This window comes from Tachyglossus aculeatus, chromosome X3 (genome assembly GCF_015852505.1).
Source record: "Tachyglossus aculeatus isolate mTacAcu1 chromosome X3, mTacAcu1.pri, whole genome shotgun sequence".
Taxonomy (NCBI): Eukaryota; Metazoa; Chordata; class Mammalia; order Monotremata; family Tachyglossidae; genus Tachyglossus; species Tachyglossus aculeatus.
This window is the reverse complement of record NC_052099.1, coordinates 10,699,625-10,721,727: the sequence shown is the minus strand read 5'-3', so window position 1 is coordinate 10,721,727 and position 22,103 is coordinate 10,699,625. Positions and strand designations below refer to the sequence as shown.

General features: G+C 41.9%; 1 protein-coding gene across 1 annotated transcript in view; it reads left to right on the top strand.

Annotated features, from left to right (window-relative positions):
• The window catches only part of TMEM232 (transmembrane protein 232), a 99,136-nt gene that overhangs the window by 32,273 nt on the left and 44,760 nt on the right, over positions 1 to 22,103 (top strand). Inside the window, 3 exon segments of the mRNA XM_038770446.1 lie at positions 642 to 765; positions 4,019 to 4,271; positions 18,784 to 18,962. Of these exon segments, the coding sequence (XP_038626374.1) occupies positions 642 to 765; positions 4,019 to 4,271; positions 18,784 to 18,962 (556 nt within the window).

Genomic DNA, 22,103 nt, shown 5'->3' with positions numbered 1-22,103 from the left:
TAAGCGCTTACTATATGTCAAGCACTGTTCTTAAGTGCTGGGGTGGATACGAATTAAACAGGGTGGACACAGTCCCTGTCCCACATGGGGCTCACAGTCTAAGTAGGAAGGAGAACAGGAGAACTGAGGCACTAAGAAGTGAAAAGACCTGCCCTAAGGTCACAGCAAACAGTTGGCAGAGCCAGGATTAGAACCCAGGTCCTCTGATTTCCAGTCCAATGCTCTTTCCACTAGGCAACACTGCTCCCCATGCTTTGTGGTCATATTTGGCTCTGAACAGCTCTTGGCTTATTTGGGGCCATTTAGAATGACGTGGTTCACTGAAGTCTAGGAGCTTCTACTTTCCAATCCTTCCCTTCCCTGCTTACTCCCTCCCTCCCCGTTTCCTGGGATTCCTAGTAAAAATTTTAGAGCCAATCTGGTCCTATTTTGGGATGTGAGCTTTGTCAGATCTCTTAATTTATCTCAAATCTATGGAAGTGGCACATTTTTTTCACTAGCTAAATAGACTTAGATGTTCACCTGTGCCAAGAAATGTCAGAATTTATTGACAGTCTCTAGCTTTCTATTCATTTTTTGCTTGAATGGAATCAGTTCCTTTTTTATTTTGTCTAAAATATTGTTGTTTTGGTCCTGAACAGGTTGGATTCAATTCTGAGTTTGGTGGTCCTCGGGGAAGCCGCCAAATCAAACATGTCCTGTTTGAGAATTTTATTGATTGTTATGAGAGATTTTATTTCAAACTGTGTCTTTCTTCAGAAACAGGTAAGAGCAATGTTTATTTAGATGTAAAAGGAACATGTGTCGGTTGACAACGAGCCCTGAATTGGATTGTGTATATAGCTATAATTCTATTTATTCTGATGGTATTGACACCTGTCTACTTGTTTTGTTGTCTGTCTCCCCCTTCTAGACTGTGAGCCTGTTGTTGGGTAGGGACCGTCTCTATATGTTGCCGATTTGTACTTCCCAAGTGCTTAGTACAGTGCTCTGCACACAGTAAGCGCTCAATAAATATGATTGGATGAGTGAACAAAAGGAATCAAAGTATTTGTTTTCTTTACTATTAAAAATGAGTGAATTAATTATTGTATTTGTATTGAACACTATTGTAACTATTGTATTTGAACACTTACTGTATGCAGAGCATTGTACTAAGCACTTGAGAGGGTATAGTAGGATAAGTAGACAGGATCTCTGCCCTCATAGAATTTATAATCTAACATGGGAGCTCTTGATGGGCAAGGAACGTGCCTGTCATCTCTATTGTAGTGTACTCTCCCAAGTGCTTAGCACAGTGCTGTGCACACAGTAAGTGCTCAATAAATGCCATTGCATGTTTGATGGGAGACAGGCACTTAAATGAATTACAGATAGGAGTAATAGAGTATACAGAATATTTATTCAATCATATTTATTGAGAGCTTCCTATGTGCAGAGCACTGTATTAAGCGCTTGGGAGAATACAAAATAATAGTAATGGACAGACACATTCTATTTACAGAAGTGCTGCCGGGCTTGTGAGTACTTAAGTGCCTAAGTAACTTGAAAGTTCTGAAGGGGAAGTTGATTGGCTTCACAGACTCTGTCCTCTCCTGGTTCTCCTCTTATCTCTCTGGCCGTTCATTCTCAGTCTCTTTTGCGGGCTCCTCCTCCCTCTCCCATTCCCTTACTGTAGGGGTTCCTCAAGGGTCAGTTCTTGGTCCCCTTCTGTTCTCTATCTACACTCACTCCCTTGGTGAACTTATTCACTCCCACGGTTTCAACTATCATCTCTACGCTGATGACACCCAAATCTACATCTCTGCCCCTGCTCTCTCTCCCTCCCTTCAGGCTCGTGTCTCCTCCTGCCTTCAAGACATCTCCATCTGGATGTCTGCCCGCCATCTAAAACTCAATATGTCCAAGACTGAACTCCTTATCTTTCCTCCCAAACCCTGCCCTCTCCCTGACTTTCCCATTATTGTTGATGGCACTACCATCCTTCCTGTCTCACAAGCCCGCAACCTTGGTGTCATCCTCGACTCTGCTGTCTCGTTCACCCCTCACATCCAATCCGTCACCAAAACCTGCCGGTCTCACCTCCGCAACATCACCAAGATCCGCCTTTTCCTCTCCATCCAAACCGCTACCCTACTGGTTCAATCTCTCATCCTATCCCGACTGGATTACTGCATCAGCCTCCTCTCTGATCTCCCATCCTCCTGTCTCTCCCCATTTCAATCTATACTTCACGCTGCTGCCTGGATCATCTTTATGCAGAAACGCTCTGGGCATGTTACTCCCCTTCTCAAAAATCTTCAGTAGCTACCAATCAACCTACGCGTCAGGCAAAAACTCCTCACTCTCAGCTTCAAGGCTCTCCATCACCTCGCCCCCTCCTACCTCACCTCCCTTCTTTCCTTCTACAGCCCAGCCCGCACCCTCCGCTCCTCTGCCGCTAACCTCCTCACTGTGCCCCTTTCTCGCCTGTCCCACTGTCGACCCCTGGCCCACATCCTCCCCGGTCTGAAATGCCCTCCCTCCGCACATCCGGCAAGCTAGCTCTCTTCCTCCCTTCAAAGCCCTACTGAGAGCTCACCTCCTCCAGGAGGCCTTCCCAGACTGAGCCCCCTCCTTCCTCTCCCCTTCCTCCCCCTCCCCATCCCCCCCACCTTACCTCCTTCCCCTCCTCGCAGCACCTGTATATATGTATATATGTTTGTACATATTTATTGCTCTATTTATTTTACTTGTACATATTTATTCTATTTATTTTATTTTGTTAATATGTTTTGTTTTGTTGCCTGTCTCCCCCTTCTAGACTGTGAACCCGCTGTTGGGTAGGGACCGTCTCTATATGTTGCCAACTTGTACTTCCCAAGCACTTAGTACAGTGCTCTGCACACAGCGGTCAATAAATATGATTGAATGAATGAATAAATACAGTTGAATGAATGAATGAATGAGGGCTCTAAAGTGGGGAGATCAAAATAAATCGGGGAAGACCTCTTGGAGGAGGTGTGATTTCAGAAGGGCTTTGAAGACGGGGAGTGCTATGGTCCAATGGATTTGAATGGGGAGGGATTTCCAGGCATGGGGGAAGGACAGGAGCAAGAGAACAGAAGCAGGAGTGACAAGAACAAGGCACATTGAGTAGGTTAGCTTGAGAATAACAAAGTATGTGGGCTGGGGTGTAGTGGGAGAAGAGAATGGATCATTAGGTAGGAGAGAGCTGATAGAGTGCCTTAAAAGCAACACCCAATGGGGTGAGGTGTGGGAAACCATTGGAGGTTTTTGAAGACTGGGGAGAATTGTACATAATAACATTTTAGAAAAACTCAGTGAAGTACTGCCTGAAGATGGGGAGGTTGGCGAAGAGGCTGATGGAATAGTCAGGTCAGTATACCCACTGACCCTACTACTTTGAGTTAGGCCATAGAATAAGCAGATCTATTATGTCAAAGCAAGCCTGAAAAAAGAGAGTCCTTGTCTGTATACATGTTTCTGTAGAGAAACAGAATGGCTTAGTGGCAAGAGCATGGGTTTGAGAGTCAGAGGTCATGGGTTCTAATCCTGGCTCTACCACTTATCAGCTGTGTGACTTTGGGCAAGTCCCTTAACTTCTCTGTGCCTGTTACCTCATCTGTAAAATGGGGATTAAGTCTGTGAGCCCCACGGGGAACAACCTGATTACCTTATACCTACCCCAGTACTTAGAATAGTGCTTGGCACAGAGTAAGTGCTTAACAAATACCATCATTATTGTTGTTATTATTATAAGCATCACAATTGATAAAGGATATTTTTGTACCTATGGAATTGTTTACTTGTTCTGGAGGAATAAACATGATGACAACTGGGATTTTATTCATTGTCATATTTATTGAGTGCGTACTGCATGCAGAGCACTGTACTAAGTGCTTGGAAGAGTACAATAATATAGTCGTTAGACTCCACTTGATTATTTTAGTAAAGTTTTCATTTAACGAATATGTACTTTAGATATGTGACTGAACTGTCTTTATTCCTCATTCAGGCTAAGAGCAAAGCGAAGGACATCGCTTCATCCTGGGAAATAGTCTATGTGTACACCTTCATCCTTGAGGACATTTGTTTGCATGCTACTACCCTGGAGCTGAAAAAAACAGCTTTACTTGGTTTCTGGGGCAGTACATATGGCCCACAAAAGCTAGGATCAAGAGTTAGAGTACCACCAGAACACCGAGTGCTGAAAGGAGCAAGTGTTTTAGATCTCCTGCAGTATTACCTTTTGCAGGAATCAGATGATCGTAAGTAACCCTTCTATCGCATATGAAGTCTTCTCTTGCTGGTTTTACCTGACACTGATAATTCTTTCTCAAGATGGCCTGAGCTGATTTTTTTCAAATTTCCCCTTTATTCTGGCACTTCTAAAGACTCTGGATATATTAATGCATCACAATGTCTTTGAAATGCCTTTAAGGTATATCTTCAGTAGAGTTATAGAAGTCAATTCAGAATGTTTGGTCCCGATTTTAAGGTTTCAAGTTAGATTATTAACAACCTACTGAGAGGTAAGTAAAGCACTTAACAAATACCACCGTGGATTTAATGACCATGGATCTTGGACAGGATTTGTGGTTATGGCTGTGGCGATGGGGATGGGGAGGGAATAGGATGCTGTAAAACTCTATGTAAAACACTGTGTGCCAGGCACTGTACTAAGCACTGCTGGGATAGATACAGGTTACTCAGGTTGGACTTTGTCCATGTCCCACCTGGTGATCATAGTCTTAATTCCCATTTTACCGATGAGAGAACTGAGGGCTCGATAAGTTAAGTGATTTGCCCAGGGTCACCCAGCAGACAGTGGCAGAGCCGAGATTAGAACCCAGGTCCTCCTGACTCCCGGGGCCATGCTCTATCCACTAAGCCTCACTGATTCTCCATATTAACTGCTTTATTCTATTTTCCTAATGTCATAGGAGGGAATTAGCAATTTTTCCAGTGTGCTAAAATTTTCCTGAATAATCTGTGCTTTCTTCTATCAGTTGCCTAAATTGTTTCCAAAACAAAAGCATGGCATGACGCATACCGCAGCTAAAAGTTAACCGTATTACTCCTTTTTATGTCCATTTTCCAACGAAATTATTTTTTTTAAGATGCGAAAGGGTTGCTACTCTGAGCTGTGGGGCAGTGCTCCAGGAGACAGTCTATACAGTAATCACTATTTATGCAACATTTAATAACAATGGGGAATGTAATAATAATAATAGTGATGGGCAAGAATGAAAAAAGAATTAGAAAAAAGGGACTAGAAGAACTTGATAAGAATTTTTTTGGAGGCAACAGGCAACATAAAATATGAGTTCTTTGGCTAAAGTGGCACAGATAGAACACCGCACATTTAAGTAATAAAGAAACCCCCCTCGTCTCCCTAAATGCTCTTTTTCTGACTTAGAGATTACCTGGCTCGTCAAGGGATGTTTATTTGTTCATTATAGGTTGAGATTTCCTTTTGTCTTTTAAGCGTATTATGTTTAAGGACCTATTCTGGGTCTTTGGAAAGGAACTTTCATCCATCAATCAATAGTACTTATTGATTGCTGACTCTCTGCAGAGTAATAATGATTGTGGTATTTATTAAGCTCTTACTGTGTGTTCCTTCTAGACTGTAAACTCACTGTAGGCAGGGAACATGTTTGCTAATTCTGTTGTATTATGCTCTCCCAAACACATACTACAGTGCTCTGCACATAGTAAGCACTCACTAAATATCACTGATTGATGTGCCAAGCACTGTACTTAGCGCTGGAGTAGGTACAAGATAATCAATTCCCACATGGGGCTCACAGTCTAACTAGGAGGAAAAACAGGTATTGAATCCTCATTTTCAGATAAAGGAACTGAGGCACAGAGAAGTAAAATAACTTGCCCAAAGTCGCAGAGCAGACAAGTGGCGGAGCCGGAAGTAGAACCTATGACCTACTGACTTCTAGGCCCATGCTCTCTCCACTATGCCATCACCAACTGTCGATAACCCAGAAGTTCATGCTCACAGTTTGCTTGGTTCTGGATGTAGACAATAAAAGGACATGGTACCTGGCTTTATGCAGTGAATGATATGTGTGAGGTTTTTTTTTATTCCATTACCATTTGAGCGGTGGGCAGTCCTTATGGGAGCCCATTTCATCAGTGTCCTGATTTTATTCTTGTAAAGTAATATTGATTTTGTTTTTACAAAATCTCTCTGATTTTATTTAATCCTAGCATAAAAAATTTGGCAGTTATTACCACAGAGAAATAATTCATATCTAAATGTGGAGTAATATTCATTTTTCTGGATAAGACCAGTGGGTGGTCTCTGGAGTCAGGAAACCCTAGAACTTCTTTAGAAATTTCATATTGGCTGTTCCTGACTCCTCGTGGCGGTTTGCTTGCTCCAAGCACTGAGGAGGGATGCCAGTACAGCAGGGATTTATGTCTGAATTTTCCTGCTGAAGAGTGCTGACTTTTCTGTCAATGATGCATATTAGCGGACAATTCAGTGGTATTCGTGCCATCTGCTCACCACTGCAGTTGGAAGCTGTCAGATGACATCTGTCATTCTACCAGACTGCCTAGGGCCTAAATAGGTAACAGGTACCATTCTTGTCATGAACAGGAAAGGTATGCTAGAGAGCCGACAGCATCTCTTCAACTATCTTCATAAAAGGTCTTCAATCATATTTGATGATGCTCTATATAATGCAGAGAATCTGACTAGGTGCTAGGATAAGAAATCTGCCCTGGTCTTTGAAGAAGGCACTGTCACAGGTAGCCCCAGGAAAAAGCGAAAATAACATGGTACGGTGCCATCTGTTCTTAAATCAATTAATCAATCAATCAATCGTATTTATTGAGTGCTTACTGTGTGCAGAGCACTGTACTAAGCGCTTGGGAAGTGCAAGTTGGCAACATATAGAGACAGTCCCTACCCAACAGTGGGCTCACAGTCTAGAAGGGACTTTGCAAGCAAGTGGGGGAAGGGCCCCATCAATGTCAATCAATCACTCACTGTCAGTCAATCGAGCACTCACTGTGTGCAGAGCACTGTACCAAGTGCTTGGGAGAGTACAACTGAGTTGGTAGACACGTTCCCTGCCCACAAAGATCTTATAGTCTGGGGGGGATACAGGCATTGATATAAATAAATTACATACATGTACATAAGTACTGTGGGGCTGAGGAAGAGGTGAATATAGGGAGCAAATCCAAGTTCAGGGGTGGCTCAGAAGAGAATGGGAAAAGGGGAAATGAGGGCTTAGTCAGGGAAGGCCTCTTGGAGGAAATGGGCATTCAATAAGACTTTGAAAGTGGGGAGAGTAATTATCTATCAGTATGAAGGAGGAGGGCATTCCTAGGCCAGGTGCAGGACATGGGCAAGAGGTCAGTGGCAAGATAGATGAGATCGAGGTACAGTGATTATGTTGGCGTTAAGGGAGTGAAGTGTGTGTGCTGGGTTGTAGTAGGAAATCAGGGAGCTAAGATAGGAGGGGGCAGGGTGATTGAGTTCTTTAAAGCTGAAGGTAAGGAGTTTCTGTTTGATGCAGAGGTGGATGGGCAACCCCTGGATGTTCTTGAGGAGTGGGGAGACACGTCATGAAAGTTTTTGTAGAAAAATGATCCGGGCAGCAGAGTGAAGCATGGACCGGAGTGGAGAGAGACAGGAGGCAGGGAGTCAGCAAGGAGGCTGTTGCACTAACTCTCTCCTTCCTACTTATTCGCTCCCTTAGCCTACTACAAGTCACTTGTCTTCTCTGTGCCTCAGTTCCCTCATCTGTAAAATGGGAATTAAATCCAATTCCCTTCTACTTAGAATGTGAGCCCCGTTTGAGACAGGAACTGTGTCCAACCTGATTAACTTTTATCTTCCACAGCGCTCAGAACAATGCTTGGCACATAATAAGCCCTTAACAAGTACCATAATTATTATTGTAATGTTCTGCATTGAGAATATTCTGTGATAGTAAGAATAATTAGAGGTTACATAGTTTAGAACTGTGAAAAGCAGCATGATCTAGTGGATAGAGCATGGGCCTGGGAGTCAGAAGGACCTGGGTTCTAATCCCAGTTCTGCCACTTGTCTGCTGTGTGACCACGGGCAAGTCACTTAACTTCTCTGTGCCTCAGTTCCCTCATCTGTAAATGGGGATTAAGACTGTGAGCCCCATGCGGGACCTGAACTGTGTCCAACCTGATTAGCTTATGTCTACCCCAGCATTTAGTACATTGCCTGGTCCCTAGTAAGAGATTAACAAATACCATAAAATTAAAAAAAACCCTACAAAACAAGAAAAAACTGCAATTCTGTTTCAATCCATCCTACTCTGTGAGGGTTTTGGTGCTTGGTCTTCACCTAAATTCTCAACAGTGTTAGTTGTTCATGGGAGTGATTCACGTTCTGTGTAGTCTAAACAGTTTTTGAAGCCAGTAAGGGAAAGCATAAATTAATGGAGGCTGCATGGTGAGTATGAAACTACAGCAAATTAAAAACTATATGGATTTAACTTTAGCCTCAAAATAAAAATGTCTTAAAAATCCAACTCTGGAGCAAACAACTTTCTCTCATTCTAGCTGTATTTGTACCTTTGTTGTTGATGCTTAGTATGTTCGTGGGCCAGACAGACCTCTTTATTTACATTCTCTTCAAATAAAAAGTCCTTGCATTCTTAAATGTAACTGCTTTCATAGTCCATATCAATCAACTGATTGGTGTGTTGCTCCCTTTACTCCTTCTGGAATACTTTGAAGGCTCAAGTTCCCCTTTGGCAAAGATTGGTGACCCATCTCTTCTTTCCTTTGTCAGATTTACTGAAGGAAAAAAAAATCACCCAAAATCTTATTATTAACATGACTCTCTAATAGACCTCTGCATCATAAATGAGCCTCCCACATGCTAATGTAGGTGACATTCTTCACAAAAATAAAGCCAAGTGCAGCACATGTACCTTTCATTTTGAAGAGACATTTTGAAAACCTCAACAAAGTCTCCTTGTCAGACTTCCAGATCATTTTAGGAAAACTAGCTGTATCGGAGCATCCTACTGACCCCAAAACACTGACAACAGAAAACTTTGCCAATTATTCCCGTATATCGCCGGGCTGAGGAAAAGTAGGGCACACAAGGACCCAGGATCATTTTTAATGATTACAGCATAGATTTTTTTTTCCCCATATGCACATAAAAAAAATTCAGACTCCCACCTTCTCCTGGAGACCAACACCACTTAAAATGTTGTAACAAAGTTTAATAATTACTGAATTCCTGGGTACACAAACTTCATAACCCTTTTCACTCATGCTTTCCATTTCAAAAACAGTTGATGAATAAATAATTTCCTTAGACATTCAGTTCTTGATTTTTGTCTCTGCTGTTCTGGTGGAAGCAATGGGTGATTCAAAACCACAACTAATCAAAACATTTGGATTTGCCTCCTGAAGAGAATTTCGTGAGGCTTGCTGATGAAATGGTAGACCAGTATACCATGATAACCCGAATTGGGGGAAGCTCAAAGAGGAACAGTGATGAAAAGAGCTCAGACTGGGCCAAAAAGGCAGAAAAGACAAAAGATAATAATATGAAGTGTGGTATTCGTTATGCACTTACTGTGTGCTAAGCACTGAGGCAGACCCGGGTTAATCAGGTTGAACACAGTCTCTGTCCCACAAAAAGATAAGGAGCTGGAAATGAACAGGGAGAGAAGGAGGGGAGAAGTCATCCTAAAACTTGGGGACTAAATCAGGATTTAGGTCCGCTTACTCTAATCATTCCCGTCCCTTATAAATTTTGTGGGACACCACAGCTAATTGACACCGGTACAGTAGTGATGAGCAACTACTAGAAAAGTGTTTATGCCTGTCTTACAGATCAAGGTACACCCCCATATCAGTGGAGTGATACTTGGAGTGGTAGAGACGTTGCCATGTAATCCATCCAAGCACTTAGTACAGTGCCTGGCACACAGTAAGCACTTAACAAATACCATAATTATTACTATTATTATCCTTTTTCCAGCACCAGAGTTTTCCTGAGCCCTGCCTGACTTACTCAGCCTTTGTTAAGATTAGTGACTATAAAAAAAGGGGAAGTTTAAACAAGGAGTTGAGTAGGAGCAAGTCAGATTCACTTCTCTGGGCCTCAGTTACCTCATCTGTAAAATGGGGATGAAGACTGTGAGCCTAATTACCTTGTATCCCTCCAGCTCTTAGAGCATTGCTTGGCACATAGTAAGCGCTTAACAAATGCCATTATCATTAGCACTTAGAACAGTGCTTTGCACATAGTAAGCGCTTAACAAATACCATTATTATTATTATTACATATAACATTATAGCAGAGTAATATTGGAATTTGGACAACTATGCCTGTTAAAATGATTACTACCCTCTTACGAAGCATGATCGACTCCAGCAGACATGGACCGCCATTAGCTGGATCGGACCACCCCATGGAGACCAAAGATTTGCCTGAAGATGACAGTTTTATCCATCACTACCAATCCTCATCAATCCAAGCAGCAACTGCAGAGCCTTCATAAAATGCTTATTAAACTCTAGCCATAAGACCCCATCCCCTGTGTTTATAGAACACCCCTATAAAGATCATTGGCAAGCACACTATTGTAGCCAAAGAAAAAAATAAGGATTTAGTTGGGGGAGAAAAAGCTGCATTAATAATGGCATTTAATGATGGCATTTATTAAGCGCTTACTATGTGCAAAGCACTCTTCTAAGCACTGATTTCTAAGCATTGATTTCTGAAAACTACTCAGCTACTTTCCTATCTCCTTAGCCTGCCAAAATGAAACTCCTTAATAGGGTCCATTTTCAAATGAAATGAAATCCCCCAAATCATCTCTTAGTGTTTGCCTGTGGAAAGGGCTTCAGTCTCTCCATGATTAAAGTGCCAGGACGGCCTCATGCGTGATCCCCGTTTCTGTTGAAAGAGAAATATTTCTCTCATTTTTGTCTTTCTTTGTAGTCTAAGACCTTAAAGACACCCCATGCTAAGCAGAGGGATATGTGCTCCATTAGGAGTTGTGTTTTACAACAGCAGGGTTGCTGTTAAAGTGTGTGATTTGAACTCAAATCCAAGTGAGAGCTTTTTGGGTTGTCAGTATCATTTTTAGCAGAGCAGACCCATCAATCTCATTCCTGAGGATGAGCCACTAATGCAACTATGCATATGTACACAAATCACACTCGTAAAAAAGAGTGAATCTCCAAAGTGTCCTTCGTAAAACCACTAGCAAATGGATACATTATGAAATTGAGCAAGGGGCAATGAAATTGGTGAATAGAATTATCTTTACTAATGTTTTCCTGTTAGAATGTAAGTGAATGGGACTTCAATGGGCCCAGTGAACTGAGTTTGTGGGGGGAGAGATGGATATGCATGCACACACCTAGGCAAAAAGACCCAGAGGGAACCAGAGACTCATATACAACCTCTCTCAATCTCTTGCTGTCTTTGTAATAATAATAATAATAATAATAATAATTGTGGTTTTGTTAAGCATTTAATATGCCAAGTACTGTACTGAGTGCTGGGGTAGATACAAGATCATCAGGTCCCACATGGGGCTCACAGTCTAAGTAGGAAGGAGATCAGGTATTGAATCCCCATTTTGCAGATGAGGGAACTGATACCCAGAGAAGTGCAGTGACTTGCTCAAGGTCACACAGCAGACAATTGGTAGAGCTGGGATTAGCACCCAGGTCCTTCTGACTCCCAGGTCCAGGCTCTTTTCACTAGGTCACACTGCTGCCCCACACCCCACCTTTCCTCCCTCCCTCCCTCCATAGTCTTGTCCTCAGCTGGTGAGCCATGGTCTTGTGGCAGGGTGTCCTTTCACAACTTCTGCTAGCTGCCAGCTCCTTGATCCAGGGTGGAAGTGCTACCAGTACCATTGCTTGGGGCTCCTTTCCAGCATTTCCAGTATGGTCAAGTACATACAGAGAGGCACCCCCAAAACTCTGGAGCTGTGTCTCAGGCAGCAACAACAGTCGTGGTAAAAAAACCCCTCATTCCGAGAAAGAGCTGTACCGACTCTTTTCAGTGGGCTGCAAGTTGGATATTTGATTTTTTTTTCCTTTTTTTATGGTATTTCCTAAGCGCCTACTATGTGCCAGGCACTGTACTCAGCGCTGGGATAGACACAAGCTATTCAGGTTGGACCCACTCCATGTCCCATGTGGGGCTCACAGTCTTCATCCCCATTTTACAGATGAGGTAACTGAGGCCCAGAGAAGTTAAGTGAGTTACCCAAGGTCACACAGCAGACAAGTAGTGGAGGCAGGATTAGAACCCAGGTCCTTCTGACTCCTAGGCTCATGCTCTATCCACTAGGAACACTGCTTTGGGCCCAGAAACTGTATAAATAGCTGAGAAAGCAGTTTTAAAGGTATGACTAAAACCTAGGATATAATTTATACCAGGATTTTGAAACAATCCTTTCACCAATGAGAATAAATTCAAATACCACCTTCCTCCCCCACGCACCCTCCCTCGCCATCGCCTGGCGCTCAAACAGTTCTCATTATTAGGCTCATGAGCTAGAGGCTTGGTTGTATAGCTCTTTAAGTTTCATGGAAAACATTCTGTGGTGTTAGATCATTTAATTCAAATTAGTTAAGAAATCAATTGTAACCATAAAAATGTTAGCTGAGGGCAATAGTTTATTCCTTCTCATCAGTGCGGCAAAATGTTTTTTGCACCAGCATGCTCACCCACTTTAATCTAGCCAAGACACTGGTGATACAGGATGTTAATGCATAATTGAAAAGCAAATACATTAAATTGAAAATGATGATGGTTTAACTAAATTTGTGAAGACCCCAGATAAATAAATACCTCATTTGAATCAACTTTATAAGGCAATAGATGGGAAAAAAATAGCATCCCCGCTATTTCCCCAAACAGTTTGGGGAGCTGCTGATTAATTTGAAGCTAATAACTCATAACTCACTTTGTTGTGTGAGTATGGTTTGGGGAAGGACATTGAGTGCTTCAGTTTGAGATGTGTCAGCTGGGCGAGACATTATTCTGAGGTCTTTCAGGCTTATTTTTATTGTAGCTCTTTAGAATGTAATTTTGATAATTAAACCTAGAATGTCCACAGGGACATTATTTCATCCTTATTTATTCCAATTAAACATTACTGCTCCGGGTTCAGATATTCATTAAGGCTTTCATTGTTTCTGTCTGCTAATTGACATTTCAGTGCTTTGAGAGATCGTGATAGTCTTCAGCTTGAAGACAGGAATAGGAAGCTGTCTTTGGTCTTATAGATTTGAAGTAAAGATTTTCTAGGGCAGCAAGTGCTCAACCTTGCAGAGAAGCCACCTTGGTAGGGATTTGAGTTGGAGGAAATGAGCAAGTAAGAAGGATAACGATGCGGATTGCAGAGATGTGTTGGCATGGATCAATCAATCAGTGAATCAGTGGTATTATCAAGTGCTGAATGTGTGCAGTACACTGTTCTAAGTGCTTGGGAGAGTAAAATATAACAGAGCTGGTAAACACATTTCCTGCCCACAAAGAGCTTACAGTCTAGAGGGACTTTACTGCTTTTATTTTTCCCTTGGTCCTAAGTTTGGGTTGACCTGAGTCTCCCATTGAGAATGACAATCCTTAGTCATTTGCCCCCCAGATGGAATCGACCTCACTGCATATTTATAGAGCATCGAAATGGATTGAACTCAGGGAATGTAGATGTGTGGTAACCCGACCATAGGAACTGTGGGTTGCAGGATGCGTTATCATGGATCAACTTCATTTGAGCATTAGTATAACACTGAAATCTTGCAAAACTGTACACTGAAGGTTTTGGGTCCCACAGGATATCAATTTATGGAGCATTCTCAGGCATGAAGGTTTTTTTTTTTCTGAGACAGCCATGTGGGGAAGACCCCGCTGAGCCTTGAGCTGCATTGTGGCCACAGGAAAAATATCCGACTTTGTGGGACTAGCTAAGGCAATCAGTGCATCAATGACTAAATTAGGGAAACCAGCTGAAATCAGCCATGTTTTCACTCCAAGAAAAGAAAGAGTCATTATTTTGCCATAATCAATTGTACGTTGCTAAGATGTTTTAAACTCTAGTTCTGAGTCGATTCTGGCTGAGTCTTCATAGAGCAAAACTAGCAGTTTGAAAAAGTTTCACCGAATCTGTCAGAGTCTTAAGGGAGTGAATGGTATCTGACTCTAGCCAGTTGAGGACTTTTTGGTGAACTTCAGCACAGAAGAACTGAGAAGTGGCAGATTGAATATGGGGAGACAGGGTATTCTATTGTTGCCTTGAGATTTTGTCATCGTCCCGAATTCTTGAGTGACAGATGAGAAGCAGCATAGCCTAGTGGATAGAGCACTTACCTGGGAGTCAGAAGGACCTGGGTTCTGATCCTGACTCTGCCATTTGTCTGCTGTGTGACCTTGGGTGAGTCATTCAACTTCTCTATGCCTCAGTTACCTAATTTGTAAAATGCAGATTAAGATTATGAGCCCAAAGTGGGACAAAGACTGATTATCTGATTAGCTTATCCACCCCAGAGCATAGTACACAATGCCTGGCACATAGTAAGCGCTTAACAAATGCCATACAAAATATATTATCTATATCTATATATTGGGAATTGGGAAATGGAGTCATTCATTCCTTCAATCATATTTATTGAGCGCTTGCTGTGTGCAGAGCACTGTACTAAGCGCTTGGGAAGTACAAGTCAGTAACATACAGAGACGGTCCCTACCCAACAATGGGCTCACAGTCTAGAGTCCAAGGATGACAGCAAGTTTCAGTGCTTTCAGTGCTCCATTGGTGTTTTGGCATCTGACCAATGAAGGTCAAGCAGCTGGCAAAACATTGTATTTTTTGAGTATAATGAGTATAAAGCTTTCCCTGTAATTGTTAGTTATTAGACTTCCTATTTAAAATAGCCTACCCTAATGAGTCCTGATTGGAACTGGACTTAAAGCAGTAAAGCTGACTTTCAATAAGAGGAAAAAAAAGTCATATATGGCCATTTGCTGATATTCCTTATGTGTGGGAAGAAAGAAGCAGCTGTGTAAAGGAGACTGGCACAGACCTTAGTGTTTTAAATATATATAATAGCATTTCTTTAGAGCATTTAATGTGGGCTTCCTATAGGCAAAGTTTGATGGCACTTCTTGCATTTGAGACATTTTGAGGTGACTAGTCATTGCCTAATGGTCCAGTTAGAGTTTTAATGCATTCTAAATACCCATCGCTCACATCAACAGGATATCTGAGTAGCTATACAGTCAATTAGTGGAAAACCGTAAGTCCCATAATTGAAATAGGGAGACAACTGACTTCCTAATAGATTTCTTTTTTTTCTTGTTAAGGCTGTGTTATTATTGTCGTTATTGCTACATGGGCCAAAATATTTTTTTTATGTAGCTGTGAGAGATATATTGCCTTTCAGTATATTTAGAGCAGCACTTTTGATAGCTGTCTTTGGGGGTCAACCAAAGCAGAACAGAAGAGTACCTTGTAATGCTACAAGAGAACTGGATGAGCAGTTTTATAACAGGTTTCTCAGCAAATGTCTAGACACGATGATTGGATTGCAGTCCACTTTTAATGACAGTCATAACACATTGCCATCTGTCTTTATAAGCGGAATTTTTTTTTTGCGTTAACTGTCAGCCAATTGGGTCTGATAGGTTTTCCCTCACAAATATTTTTCTTCAGCGGAGCCACACCGGAGTTTAAATCAACAAGTGAACAGCCCTATGGCTCGCCTGTTAAATCATCGTTGGCATTTAAAGAGAAATTGTGACTTGCAGGAAACCAGTTACCTGGACGATCTGATAATTTGTTGTTTGTCTTATGGATTTATAAAGCAAATCACATTCAGATTGATGGGTTCGCTCTTGGGCTTGTAATATACTGCTCTTCGATGAACAGAGATTTAGAACACATAAAAGGATAGGGTTTGCATGGAACACTTTTATACAAAATCTTTTATGAAAGTCAAGTAGGTTGAAAGTTGTTTTTAAAGACTTTTCAAAGACTTAAAATACAGTGTGAAGGTATTTAATTTCAAAACAAGATTATTCGAAGGCTACTGCTCTAATTAACTTTGGTAACTCAAAATCCCAGTGGTACTAATTCAGAAACACTAAATTTAGTCCCAAATTGTTTGGCTCATTTATATTCTAATTGTTTAGTGAAAATCCTAATATGAAAAATATTTTCAAAAACTTGTTTCATTTGAATAGTATTCCAAATATGTTATCAGTGCAACAATTCTGAGTGATTGTGGATGTGATTAGAAATTTGCAAAAAATTTGGCATACCTGTTACCATCTGATTCTGAACCAGTACTTTTGGCAATAGTTCCCTGTAGATTTAGTGCCTCGGGGTTTCCTTTTTTTTGCAGTATTTCTTATATTGGATGGACTCTCCCCACCTTCAAACCCTTAGTGAAGGCACATCTCCTCCAAGAGGCCTTTCCTGACTAAGCCCCCTTTTCCTCTTCCCCCAGTCCCTTCTGTGTCACCCTGATTTGCTCCTTTTCTTCACCCCTCCCACAGCCCCACAACACTTATGTACATATCTGTAATTTATTTATTTATATTCATGTCTATTTCCCCTTCTAGACTGTAAGCTCATCGTGGGCGGGGAATGTGTCTACCAACTCTGTTATATTGTTATAGTGTACTCTCCCAAGTGCTTAGAACAGTGCTCTGCAAACAGCAGGTGCTCAGAGAAACAGCGTGGCTCAGTGGAAAGAGCATGGGCTTGGGAGTCAGAGGTGGTGGGGTTCTAATCCTGGCTCCCCCACTTATCAGCTGTGTGACTTTGGGCAAGTCACTTAACTTCTCTGGGCCTCAGTTCCCTCATCTGTAAAAGGGGGATTAAGACTGTGAGCCCCATGTGGGACAACCTGATTACCTTGTATCTACCCCAGTGCTTAGAACAGGACTTGATCCATAGTAAGCACTTAACAAATACCATCATCATCATTATTATTGTTATAAATACGATTGATTGACCGAGAATAGTGGGTGAAGGAATGAATTAGGGTTTGTTTGCGCAGCATTGCTCGTACTCCCTGGTTCCCTCTGGAGCATGGAGTTTAGCGAGTGAATAGGTGGGTTTGGGTAGAGCACATCAAAAGCACATGCAAAGGAGGGGGTGCGAGACCCATTTGCTGCCGGAGCACCGTAACCCAGCAGGCATTTGTCTCGGTAGCTACTGTGGCCTTTGCCACCCATGTTAGGCTCCTGTTTTTCAAGATTTCTTCTGGGCCCATGCAGCCCACGGAACGGCTGAGGTGGTTCTTCAGGCACTAGAATCAGCCAGTCGGGATCACCAGGGGAAGTGACGTGAAGCAGTGTGGTCTAGTGGGTAGAGCACAGGCTTGGGAGTCAGAAGGGTCTGGATTATAATCCCGGCTCCGCCACCTGTCTGCTGGCTGACCTGGAGCAAGGCACTTCACTTCTCTGGGCCTCAGTTCCTTCATCTGTAAAACAGGAGTTAAGACTGTGAGCCCAAAGTGGGACAAAGACTGATCAGCTGGTTAGCTTGTATCCACTGCAGAATTTAGTACAGTGGCTGGCACATAGTAAATGCTTAACAGATACAAAGAAAAAAATGATAAGAAACCCTCACCACTGGTGGGATAGCTCCAGCAAGCATTCCCTTAACTGCAGAGTGTCCTGGACTAGAACCCAAACCACCTTAACCTCCAGTGTGGGACTCAATGTCTACTTTCATATGCCGTCTCGAAGCCAATGCTCAATGCCTGTGAGAAAAATGATATGTGAAAAAGGTTTTCATATACCAGTATTCAGCAGCGTGGCTCAGTGGAAAGAGCACGGGCTTGGGAGTCAGAGGTCATGGGTTCTAATTCCAGCTCCGCCACTTGTCAGCTGTGTGACTTTGGGCAAGTCACTTAACTTCTCTGTGCCTCAGTTACCTCATCTGTAAAATGGGGATTAAGACTGTGAGCCCCACGTGGGACAACCTGATCACCTTGTATCCCCCCAGCACTTAGAACAGTGCTTCGCACATAGTAAGCGCTTAACAAATACTATTATTATTATTATTATTATTATTAATTTGTGACCTATAAGTGCCTATATTCCAGTGAATGTTAGTGCATTTTAGATGACTAAGAGTTTTCTGTTTAAATGGTCAGAACCTGTACCCATTCATTTCCTCCTATGCCAACGTAGATATCTGTGTTCAAGAAAAGAGCGTGATATGTGAACATAAATAATAGTCACTGTAAAACCCCAAACGAAAGCCAGTAAAACAAAAGATTGTTCATTGGATGTCAAAACCTATAATAGGCATCATCAAAAATGGTCCAGCTTCAGATTCTTAGCAAACTTCTGTCTCGGAAACGTGTCTACCAACTCTGTTATACTGTACTCTCCCAAGCGTTAAGTACAATGCTCTGCATGCAGTAGGCTGTCAATAAATACCTTTGATCGATTGATTCTTTTCCTTCACTTGCCCAAAATAGTTTTGGATAATGTTTTGTCACTTTAGCTTGTGATAATGGGCATTTATTACGTGCACTTTCCCACCCAAATTCGCTCCCCAGCCCCTTTGGACTGTAAGCTTGTTATGAGCAGGGAATGTATCTGCTATATTGTTGTGTCGTACTCACCTGAGTGCTTAGTACAGTGCCCTGCACACAGTAAGCACTCAAATAAAAATGATTGTATGATTGATTGATAGGGTATTTCAAATGAAATTTACTCAGGGAATATCTGTGTTTTTATTTTTTTTCTCATTTTAGGCAGTCAACTGTACTGGACCATTCGTTGCAATTTATTTAGCAATCTAATAAAGATGTTTTGGGAGTTCAGTGGAGATGAGATCAGAGATGCACTGCAAGGCATCGTCTGGAGAGCTATACAGAAAATAAAGGAGAGTGAGAAGGACAGTCGAGTCATTGATGCCCTGAAAATATCTGAGGTGAGAGTAAAATCCACAATACAGGTCAGTGGTAATGCTGTCAGAATTCCTTTTCAAACCATATCTGGCAGTGCCACTGTTTGTGTTAAAAGAGTTGCAGAATTTCACATTGCTGAAGTATTGCCTGCTGATTGGTGTTCTTGAAACATATTTGCTAGTGTACCTCCAACAATAGCTATGTGGGCAGTTAAAAAAAGAAGGCTGTTGAAAGAATGGGGATAGGTGGCTAAGAACCAGAATTTAGCTCTTCTGGCTACAGCCATTTTCTGCAGAAGATGATTTGAAAAAATGTAAATCATTATTTGTCTTTGTTTTGCATGGTTATTATGTCTTCTCTGAGTTGGGTAAAACTACAAAGTGCATTTTATTGCATCTTTAAATTTTTTAACTACTTTAAAGATAACAAAAGTGTGCTGCTTTAAGACTGTGAGCCCCATGTGGGACAACCTCATCATCTTGTAACCTCCCCAGTGCTTAGAACAGTGCTTTGCACATAGTAAGCGCTTAATAAATGCTATTATTATTATTATTATGTGGGAAAGGGATTTTCAGTAAACACCATTGATTGATTGATTCGTTGTGCCCCAGAAGATTGGTTTGACTTGTACAACATATTACATCCCCCTTTTGCCACAACATCCCTTCCCTTTTTTCACTTATCTGCACTTTCCTGCACAGTGCAGAAGACTAAAGTTTTCTTCCTTGGAAGCCATTTATATAAACCTTTCTCCTTCCTCTTCCTTGCTGCAGGTTCTTCTAAAATTAGCCCTGCACCTGCCAGTCACTCGATCTATCGATCAGTCAGTGGGATTTATTGTGCACTTACCATGTGCAGAGCACTGTACGAAGTGCTTGGGAGAGTACAATACAATAGAGTTAGTAGACATGATCCCTACTCACCAGGAGCCTACAGTCTACAGGGAACGACAGACATTAAAATAAATTACAGATGGGGGAAATAGTAAGGAATAAGGATATGCACGTAAGTGCTGTGGGGTTGGGGGAAATAACAAAGTGCTCAAGGGCTATGCAGCTAAGTTCAGAATCGACTCTGAGGGGATGGCGGATAGGGAAATTAAGGGTTTAGTCTGGGAAGGCTTCTCGGAGGAGATGTGATTTTCGGAGGGTTTTGAGGGTGGGAAGACTGTTGGATATGAAGGGGTGGGTGGGAGTTCCAGGTCAGACAAGGGCAAGGGGGTGTCAGGGAGGCTTAAGTGTGTGTCATGTTAGAGAAGCAGCATGGCATAATGGATAGAGCACAGTCCTGGGAGTCAGAAGGTCATGGGTTCTAATCCTGGCTCCACCGCTTGTCAGCTGTGTGATTTTGGGCAAGTCGTGGCTCAGTGGAAAGAGCCCGGGCTTGGGAATCAGAAGTCATGGGTTCTAATCCCAGCTCCGCCGCTTGTCAGCTGTGTGGCTTTGGGCAAGTTACTTAACTTCTCTGTGTCTCAGTTACCTCATCTGTAAAATGGGAATTAAGACTGTGAGCCCCACGTGGGACAACCTGATCACCTTGTATCCTCCTCAGCGCTAAGAACAGTGCTTTGCACATAGTAAGCGCTTAACAAATGCCATCATTATTATTCTCTGGACCTCAATGATCTCATCTGTAAAATGGGGACTTGAGACTGTGAGGCTCAAGTGGGCCAGGGACTGTGTCCAACCCGATTTGCTTGTATCCACCCCAGTGCTTAGTACAGTGCCTGGCACAAAGTAAGAGCTTAACAAATACCATATTTATTATCACTGTTATTATTATTGTTAAGGCAGAAGGGAGGCAAAGTTGCATCTAGGGGCATGTTGGCTTCCATTGCCCAGGTCTTCCAGATTCCTCAAACACGCCTTGCTCACCCTTATGTAAGTCATTGGGTTAAGCAGTTGGAGATGTTTTCAAAGGAATAGTTGGGGGACTCCATCAGTATTAATGAGAATTCTGTGCTTTAGCTTCCTTCTGACACTTTCAACTCTAATGATGAGACTCATCCCCTTCTCTGGAGAATTCATTAAATAAAATCCTGTGTGTTTGAAATTGGGATTCAAATACATCATTGGCAATGTCCCACCCAAGAGCCTATTGCACTATCATATTTTCTTATGTTCTTTGTACATAGGAATATGCCAGCAACATCTATCATTTTTGTCATTTAGGAAATCCAGAGGGGTTTAGGGAGAGAGGTGTGATGTATACAAAGACATTTGAAATGAAAAAAAGTAAAGAAAAACTAGGAATGTGAGCTCTTCATCTGGCAAATCCAATACAAACTCAACTGTGCCCTGAATATATGAGAGGGAAATAGAAACCTGTTATACACACATACTGCTATAATAAACAAATGTTAATTGATATGCTTTGTTTGAAATAGTTCCAGAGAGACTTGCAATGAGCAAGGCTTTTCTGTATGGGCAATTCAACAGCATATGTCAGCCCATTCAGGAAGTGTCATCACGTACAAGTGCTCTCTGCCATCTGGTAGATGACCTGAAATAGCAAAAAGAAATATGTCTATAATGAGTATATGACTTCATTCTGACTACCTTTGACTCATAAGGCGAGGCATTAGGTGGTTAACATTTCTTCGCTGTATCTTAAAAGATGAAGTGGGTCTTTATTCTTAATGATCCTCACCTATTCCTAATGCAGATCATGAGGCGTTTGAAAAAACAAACAGATATCTCAAGGCTCTGCATCCATTGCCAATCTCCTCCTTCACATATGGTTTTTCCTCAGATGGAACAAGTCTACCAGCTCTGTTGTATTCATTCAAATCATACAATTGTATTTATTAAGCACTTTCTGTATGAAGAGCACTGTACTAAGGACTCAGGAAAGTACATTATAACAGTAAACAGACACATTCCCTGCCCACAATTAGCTTACAATCTAGAGTCTATTGTACTCTCCTAAGAGCTTAGTACAGTACTCTGCACACAGTAAGTGCTCAATAAATAACTTTGCTGCTGATGATGATAATGAACAGGAACTTCATGTATGAAGGGAAGACTCAGTTTAGTAATGTAGAGCCTCAGAAATTGCAATGTAGAGTCTGTACTGTGTGCAGAGGTTACGGTACTAAACACTTGGAAGAGGACAGTACAGTAGCATCGGGGTGACATGATCCCTGGCCAGAAGGAGCTTATAGC